The following is an 8,607-nucleotide window of genomic DNA, read 5'->3' on the forward strand; positions in this document are numbered from 1 at the left end:
TTAGTATATGTTTCTGGCAACCCCTCTGTAAGTTTACAGGTTGTCCTATAAAGAGTGATCATCTTTTATTGGTCCCAAATTTACTTGGCATTTGGCTCAGGCAGCCCTTGGTTCTAAAGGGTGGGATTTTGAGACCAAATCCGCATTTTCCTCTCCCTCTCCTTCCTGAGACCTCCTTCATCCCCACTCAGTCTGGTTTTGTAACTAAGTGTTATAGAACCTGAAGTGTGTGAGCTTAGGCAGGGCTAGGAGGAGAGAGGAAAAGAATCAGAAGGCACAGTGTAATAACAGCCAGCATTTATTGAGCACTTACTACATAGCAGGCACCGGCCTCCTTACTCTCCCAGGCAGCAGTGTTTATAGGGACAAGGATAAGGCATTTGCAGATAGCCTGACCTGGGCTGAAAAACCAGCCCCTTCGCTTCGTGAACTTGGGCAAATCTCGTAGACTGGGTTTCACCTTCAGTAAACCATACCTCGCAGACCTGTCCTGAGAATTAGATGAAGGATGGGAACATGCCTGCCCAATGCTGTGAACATGAGGTTCTTCCTGGGTAACCATCCCTGTACTCCCCTTGCTTCGTGAGCTCGCAGCCTAGTTGCCAAGTTGGAGATAAGAGTTCAGAGGACAGCTCTGAGCTTGGCTGGAGCAGACTGAGAAGTCAGTGATCTGGGGGATATTTGCAAAGAAATGAAAATGTCTCTTTTGCCCCCTCCCAGCCTCTGCAACTAACCTCACCTCCCATCTCCCCCCAAAAGGAAAGGGAAGATTTTTGTGCTCACAGCTGAGTGCTTGAAGCCTCTCTTTCCTTATCCCCAGGAGGTGGGCAGTGGAAATGACAGGAAGTCACTAGTGGGGAGGCCCTTTCTGGCAAGTGGGCACAGAGAAATGTGGCGGAGGGCGCTCCTTTTTCTGCCCTTCAATGGTCCGGATGGGGGAGGGGGCTGGCTATTGAGCAACTGCTTGGGAGACACTCCAGAAGCGGAGATGAACATATGCCTCTTTCTAACAATTGGCCCGGGAGTCATCCAATAGATGGAGGGTGGATCCGCACCTTCCGGATGGATCAGGAGTCTGCAGTGGAGAAGCCGCTGCCGCCGCTTCCAGACTGCTTCGGAGCTGGGGGGAGGGGGAGAGGTCCAGGTTCCAAATTAGCAACACACAATTGGAGAGCCTGGGGCCGGCTTCTCCACCACGTGGTTTTCACAGAAACATTTTTTCACCGCAGGCAAACACCAAGAGGGCTTCAGGGTGTGTTTTACATGCAAACCCTATGAAGCTGTAGGGTCTTGACAAATCCCAACTTTAATCAGAAGGAAATAACACGGCCCCACGGTCTTTGGGCAAAGTGAGAAGGTGCAGAGATGGAGGGTAGGATGTGGTTGTTACCGGGGATTTGAATTGGGACGGGGTGGGGGAGGGGAGGAGTGGAAGTGCGCTAGGCAGCTTTCCGAAGTGGAGAAAAGGTTTACCGGGCGTCCAGGGCACTCGCCCCAGCTTCCTCCACGTGCCAAGGAAGGGCCTTGATCCGTGCCTCGGTTTGCTCCCCATCTCTTAAGTCAGTAAGCTGGTCAGTCCGTCAACAAATAGAACTTTGTTAGAAGAGCAAATACAGGACACTTGGGAGTACTAAAAAAAAATAAAGAGGAAAAAAAAGCTTCAGATCTCCAAATTTAATTAAGAAGACAGAACACATACATAGTGACAAAAACTTCATTACATCCCCCCCCTTTTTAACATCAAGACTTTTAAAACAGCATGTTTTATGAACAGTGCAAACTAAGTACTTGCTTCTGAAAGGCGACAAAACGAGAGTTTGATACAAGAGTAATCCTGGTAGCCTTCCTGTAAGAGGTGAGATGGGAGCTTGTTGGTCACAAAGAACACGAATTGAGGGAGAAGACCCAGACCTTTTTCCCCGTAAGGATTTATAAGATAGCATCCCAACCCCATAAAGATGTGCTCTGAATGCGAAATGGTCTTTCTAGATGGAAATGATTCTATAATCATAATAAAATGACCGGCATCGTACGAAGGCAGGAGGGATCCCCGCAAACCTTGGCCCTTGGCTTCTCGGCAAGTTTTGTGAGGTGCACCTGGCCCCACGGTCCCGGAGGGCATCATTTCTCCGGTCCGCTTCCCGCCAGCCTTCTTCCGCCCTGGGTGACACAGGAGAGAAACACTCGAACCCAACCCCAGCTCAGGCCTCCAAGGGAGGCCACCGCTGCTAGATAAGACCTTGGTGCGGCTCTGCCCGGAATCCAGATACTTCAAGTGGAAAAGGACCCCCACGCCTCGGCCCTTCAACCAGGGAGATGGTGCAACCCAAAGCATGTCGACTGGCTCCGACAAAGCCTTGCAGAATACCTAAATCCTGCTCCGCGGGCCCCGTCTTGTATTCGTCGGCCTCCTCCGGGTGATTTCCTGATCCCACAGCTCTCCGTCGAGCCCCCTGGACCCCACTCTGGCCACCCGTTAGATTTAGGTCAGAAAACAGACACTAATAGCTCTCTCTCGCCTCAACGAAATTACTAAGTGGAATTTATTGGGCAAGTCCATGCAGGGCGGTGGGGAGAGCCCGGGCCCCAGGCCCGGGCCCCAAAAGCTTCAGAACCGCAGGAGCCGTCCGGGGCTCCAACAGAGGAGAGCCCGCAGCTTAGGTCTGCCAGCCCCACCCCAGGAGCCGTGGCAGGTCCCCGAGGCTGCCGGATCGACGGGGCAGCAAGGATTCCGCTCCCTAGCCGGCCCTTCGCTTTCACACGATCCGCGGTGACTGCACCAGCTCGAGCGCCTTTAAAGGGCCACACACGCCAGCCGCCACTATAGAATGTTCCCGGCGGCACAGCTGCAGAAGGGGCACCGCTGAGCCGCCGAAAGGAGGCTGGCTTCACCCGGCCACCCGCCAGCATCCCGCCAGCTAGGGGCCCTTCCCAGCGACTAGGAAGAGGGCCAAGGAAGGTATAACCCGCTCGGGCCCTCCGTGAGTATCCAGTTCAGATTTTGCCACCAACTGGCCCACGAGCCAGGACATGTGCTAATAATGCCCTAAGCCAGTTATAAAGACGTGGAAATTGGGGGGAGGAAAAAAAAAAAGAGGGGGGGAAGGGTCTGTCCTTCCTGGGATTCCTAGCCGAGGCCAGCCTGCTGCCGTATGCATGTGCGTCAGGGCTCTCCGGGCGGCAATGAGGGCTTGAGAGCCGGGTCCCCCGAGCGGGGAAGGGAGCGCAGTGGCCGCCACCGCCACCGCCCCGAAGTCCGGCGCCGAAGCTGCGGGCGGGCGCGGGCCAGGGCTGCTTGGCGCGGCACGGTGCGGTGCGGCGGTGGCGCGGCGCGGCGCGGCGGTGCGGGCTTTTCCCAGGCTCCCCGGGGTCGGGTGGCCACCGGTGCGGCCGTGGGCACCAGGCACGACCCGTTCGAGCAGGCGGCGTGCGTGTCAGGGATTGGGTTCTCCGCCGCTTCGCTCCCGACTCACCGGGCTGCGCGTTTCCCTCTCTCCAGGGCAGGCGGCTTCGCGGAGGTAAGCCGGGCCGCCCGGCAGGGCGCCGGGCAGGGCGCCGGGCCGGGGACACCCACGGAGCGGGCGTGAGAGCAGTCGGCCGGGTCTGGAGGCTGCCAGGCGGGCCGGAGGGCTTCGGCGGACTTGTTTTCTGTTTGAAAGCTGCTCTGCTGGGGGCGGAGGGGCCGCGGCCGCCTGCCCGCCCGCCCGCCCGCCCGCGCGCCTGTTCGCTTGCCTGCGCGCCCGCGCCAGCCTGCCGGGCCAAATACCAGCTTCTCCGAGGCAGACGGTAGCACCTTTTCTCCCTGCGCCCGCGCTTTCTTCGGCTTGTCTTCCACCGACTTTGCTAATCGCCCGGACCACATCTGGACGCTCCGGCTCCGGGGCTGCACAAAACTCAGGTTTCCTTCAGGACTGGAGACGAAAGGGGCTTTTCAGGCCGAGTTCAGCGGAATTGCGGGGTGGGAGTTAGGGAATTTGCGCAACTTGCCTCTGCTACCCAATCGACCTCGGCTCTCCCCCCATACACGCCCACACTCACACCCCCACCCCCCATGCACACACCCCTCTCCCTATAAAGGAGGGCGGTCTGGCCCGGCTCCTCGGCTGCTTGCTCAGTCGGTGCCCAGCGGAACACCAGACTTGGAATCAGTCAGACTGCGAATCCCGGCTTCGCCACTTTCTAGCGCTGTGACCTTGGCAAGTTATCGCACCTCTCCGAGGTTTTCTTGCTCTTTTCCCTTCGGCGGGGTTAGAACACTGACCGCAGACGGCTTGGCTAAGGGGGGAGGCTCAACCTGGGACCGCGTAGGGGGCTCGGTGGGCGCTAAGTAAGTGTGAGGCGCGGGAGCGGCCGGCGATGGAGTGCGCCCCCGCGCCCGGAAACAACGCCCGGCTCCAAACTCGCCACCGGGGCGAAGACCCCGCGCCGCTCCCCTTCTAGCCCTTCAGTCTCTAGGATCAGTTTCTGATCCGGCAGTTGCGGAAACGGTCTCTGGGAGCTCGCGCCCACGTTGCAGGGATGCTGCTAGCCACCTCTAGCACCGGCGGCTGCACCTGAGATGTGGGGAGGAGGGCAGCCGAGCTGTCTGCAAACAACGGGCCTTTCGTTTTCAGGTGGCAAAACTGACTGGTCTGACTAGAGCTCGTCCAAATCAAGCCGCAGTGTTGTTTGGAATTTAAAATTTCTCCTTCAGAGTGAGAAACTAGCAATCGAGATGGAACCATCTGGTTGGTGTCATTTTAACTTTTGGTCTCTCAACAGGTGAAAGACAACCTTTCTCCTCTCTCTTTCCTTCCTCCTTCCCACCACCCTCTAGGAGGGAGAGGGCTAAAGCTAAGGGTAGGCTGTGGGGCCGGGAGCCGCGAGGGACCAGTCGGTGAGGAGACACTTGTTGCTCTGTTTCCCAGCCGCCTCTCACTGCTGTTTCTCGCAGTGGTCGGCTCGAGGCTTGGAGAGTTGGCTGGCACGTTTAGTCGCTGCCAAGTTTTGCCCTCGAATGGATTGTGGGGTTAGGGGAGAGGTGGAAAATTGGGGAAGCAGGGTCGGGAATTCTAACCGAAATTGGTTGTCTCTTCAAGATAGACTGAATAACACTTACTGAGCGCCTACGGAGTACAGGCCTGGGCTTGGGGTCTGGGCGGGTGGCGGGGATGACGATGGGAGGCTGCAGACCTGAATGAAGACAGGGTCGTGCCTAGAGGAGCTCACACCCTGAAAAGAGATGGTAAAATGGTCTTTCTCACAAACTGATATCAGAACAGAGGTAGTTTTTTCTTCGCTCTTTTTCCTGTTCTCTGTGGTTCTTGTTTTTGTTTTGTACGTTCCAGTAACAGGCGGCATAAAGGAGAGGGAAAAGTGGATATGAATGGGAATAGATGGGCAGGGCCCCCCCCCCGACATTTTTCTTAGAACATGAAAATTCTTTGATATTGAAGGTGCGAGTTCGAATCCACCAGCTGCTTCTTGGAAACCCTATGGGACAGTTCTATTCTGTTCTGTAGGGTTGCTATAAGTAGAAATTGCCTCGACGGCAACGGGGTTAGGGTTCTCTAAGACGATGTGGATTAGAAGGAGGGATATGATCACTGGCTTGAAGGAGCAGGGCTCCAAACAAGCAGTGGTGGGGGACCCAGAAACTGATGATTGTTTTTACTCATGTTTTCTTTTTTCCCTATTTTTCTTACAGCCTGCCCCACCCCACCCCCACAGTAAGTGGTGCAAAGGTGATACAGAGAGATGGTGCTCTAATTTACCAATTGCAGCTAGTGTATATGGAGCTTTTTTTTTTTTTTTTTTTTTTAAAGAAAAAGCTTCTAGGAAAATAACGGGAGTTTGCAGAGGTGTTTTATTTTCTGGTTTGGGGGGAGTTCTTTTTCTTTCATCCTCTTATCCTGTGGCACTTGAGCCAAAGAATCATTTTTCCTGCAGCCATTTGAGTTATTCGAAGTATGATGACCTGGCCACTGGTCAGGTGAGCCGCGTGGGCATAGGAGTGCTAGCTAGATCCTGGTCCCAGAACCACTGCTGCTTGACTGGAAAGCCATTGAATTTCTGTGTCTCAGTTTTTCCTCTAGAAAGAATTATGACCACCTGTCACTACAGGTGAGTATAGCTGGGCTGAGAGCTCTGGGGCAGATGTCCTGGGAAGGCCCAGTGCTGGGACAGTCTTGGAGGAGCCTTGAGGCATGGAAGAAACTGAGATATTCCTAGCTGCTCTCTGACTCTGGCTGCCTCAGAGCTCCCAGAACACAGTGATCAGTCTTGTTCTCTAACAGATATGCCTCAAGGCAGGGCTTTGGAGCCCTGCGACATTTGCTACGGGGACTTGTTCCTTCCCTGTCTTGTGCTGCAGCCTCCAGAGCTTTCTAGGTCTTCCTTGCCCTGACTCCTCACTTTCTCTCAGACCCAATGGCTGCCCAGGCTCTCCAGCTCTGGTATTGATTGCCCATTGCGACAGCTCACGAAAGGATGTTCCTGCCCTCAGAACCAGGAGCAGCACCATCTTCCTCCCCACTCCCCCAATCACTTGCATGAGGAAACAGTCAAGTGTGTTGCCTCCCGGTGATGTGGGCAGCTGGCTGTCTGAGCAGCACCTGGCTGAATAAATCAAGCACCTTTCCTATCCCAGGCAGAAGTTCCAGCTTTATTTTCTCCCTTTGCTCAGGTGGTCTCTGGTCTCAGGTCTAACTTTGTCACCTTTGTTCTCTTGTAACGGTGTGGAGTTGCTCAGCTTCAAGCTTCGTTAGTGCTTTCTTGATTAGTAAAGCCTTTTGCCCTTATCATGTTTTCTCTCTCACATACAGCACAACAGTTCCAGCTGGAAGGATCATCTCTCACCGATTTATCCGACTTCTGCCAAGGCTCTGAAATGCCAACTATGTCGAGACCTGCACTGGATGTCAAGGGTGGCACCTCACCTGTGAAGGAGGTAAGTTTTGCCATTTTACAGGGGGAGACACTGAGGCATGGAAAGACTGACGTGTCTAGGGTGGATCATGTGCTAAGCCCTCCTGAGTGGGGTATCTAATGTCCTTTGGTAGAGAGGAGACAGCAGGGCTTTCTCTGGTGAGAACAAGAATAACTTTTGCCTAAACATGGCCAAATTGAGCCCTTTAGAGGTGTTGAAAAATGGCGGGGAAGGGAGCAGAAAAATAAAATTGGAAAAAGATCACTCCGTTGAAAATGTTAAAATGAAGCTGAGAAGAGGACCAACGAGATGCCCTTTTTAGAATGGTGAGCTGGAGATCAGAGGAAGGGGAATAAAAATTACGAACCCATTTAGGATGGCAGGTGCCCCAGCACTAGAACTTGGGACTGAGCTCAGTGCTCAGAGCCATGGGAGCAAAAGGATGCTCAAGCTGGGCTCCCAGCTCTCCAGGAAGCCCTCTTGCTACCTCTCTCCCACTAGCCTCAAATAAAGTATATGTAGGGCCCCTCTGGGCCTGCTGAATGGCAAGGAAAAAGCCAAGGACAGGTGCTATGACACGCCTTTTTCTGTCTTCTAGGATGCCGACGAAGAGATGAGCTCTCTGGCCTACCCTGACTTGGAAGTGAAAGATCACAAAGCAGTGGCCATTCTGCACTACCCTGGGGTGGCCTCAAATGGAACCAAGGCCAGTGAGGCTCCCACTAGTTTCTCAGGATCTCCATCTCCAATGGGCTCTCCTACCACCTCTCCCACCAAATCCCCACCCTTCAACCTACACCCTGCCCCACACCTGCTGGCCAGTATGCAGCTGCAGAAACTTAATAGCCAGTATTATGGGATGGATACCACCCCTCCAGACCAACCCGGGGAGGAAGGGTTCCTACAAAACTGGGGCCTTGGGGCTCTGGAGGGAGAGGAAGGGTCAGAATCTCCTACTGGTGGCCAGAGCCCGGCTATCATCGATTCAGACCCCGTGGACGAAGAGGTGCTGATGTCGCTGGTGGTAGAACTGGGACTGGACCAAGCTAGTGACCTTCCAGAGCTGTGGCTGGGGCAGAATGAATTTGACTTTACTGCGGACTTTGCAACTGGCTGTTGATGTCAATTATTCCTAAAGATGGAGGAATAAAACTACTAAGCCTGTTGTAAATAAAAGTTACAAAGAGATGGGCAGACTGGGAATGTTTTTTTATTGAGGTCTTAAGACATGTAGTGCATCTGGTCTGATGCCCTTTTAGTAATTCTGAGGCCCGTGGTGGGGTTGGGGGTGGATAGCTCAGAAGGAAATAGAGGTGATGGGAGAAGTGGGAAGGGCTGCTCGCTGAATCCTACCCCGCACCACCCCTGGCATTATCTCCTTAGGGGTCCAAGAACCTAGCCCCTGCCCAACTCACTACCCTAGGACCCCAGGAACACTGTCGTATTTGGGGATGAATACCGGAGCTGGCTGAGGGGTATTATTGGGAGACTGGTAGAGACCCTTCTGCAGCTGCCTCACCACTTGCACATCCTCACAAGTCTAAAGGGTTGCATTGGCCACAGGGGGACACACTTCACCAACTCTAGAAGCCACCACCCCCATCCACTCTCCAGTTCTAATCTTGTTGACCCTGTAAGGCCATTCCTTTGCTTTTTGCCTATAGGCAAAAAAAAAAAAAAAAAAAAAAAACGGCCTAAGA

The 8,607-nt window shown here is 54.1% G+C and overlaps 2 protein-coding genes across 4 annotated transcripts; one reads left to right on the plus strand and one right to left on the minus strand.

The window, feature by feature from the left end:
- Nucleotides 1-319: 319 nt before the first annotated feature.
- On the minus strand, nt 320-3,862 carry LOC126068753 (E3 ubiquitin-protein ligase DTX1-like). The gene is made up of 5 exons (XM_049871462.1): nt 3,794-3,862; nt 3,474-3,750; nt 2,059-2,160; nt 1,474-1,630; nt 320-1,120 (listed from the first exon to the last, which is right to left on the minus strand). The coding sequence occupies exons 1-4, from the start codon at nt 3,860-3,862 to the stop codon at nt 1,599-1,601; spliced, it is 480 nt and encodes a 159-aa protein (XP_049727419.1). The 3' UTR covers nt 320-1,120; nt 1,474-1,598.
- On the plus strand, nt 2,931-8,088 carry CITED1 (Cbp/p300 interacting transactivator with Glu/Asp rich carboxy-terminal domain 1). 3 transcript variants are annotated; one of them, XM_049873328.1, is made up of 3 exons: nt 2,931-2,981; nt 6,804-6,928; nt 7,506-8,088. In XM_049873328.1, the coding sequence occupies exons 2-3, from the start codon at nt 6,869-6,871 to the stop codon at nt 8,025-8,027; spliced, it is 582 nt and encodes a 193-aa protein (XP_049729285.1). In that variant the 5' UTR covers nt 2,931-2,981; nt 6,804-6,868; the 3' UTR covers nt 8,028-8,088. The 3 variants fall into 3 exon arrangements, with proteins under 3 accessions (XP_049729285.1, XP_049729284.1, XP_049729283.1); XM_049873327.1 differs by lacking the exon at nt 2,931-2,981 and adding an exon at nt 3,405-3,518; XM_049873326.1 differs by lacking the exon at nt 2,931-2,981 and adding an exon at nt 4,703-4,727.
- The last annotated feature ends 519 nt before the right edge of the window (nt 8,089-8,607 follow it).

Source organism: Elephas maximus, chromosome X (genome assembly GCF_024166365.1).
Source record: "Elephas maximus indicus isolate mEleMax1 chromosome X, mEleMax1 primary haplotype, whole genome shotgun sequence".
Taxonomy (NCBI): Eukaryota; Metazoa; Chordata; class Mammalia; order Proboscidea; family Elephantidae; genus Elephas; species Elephas maximus.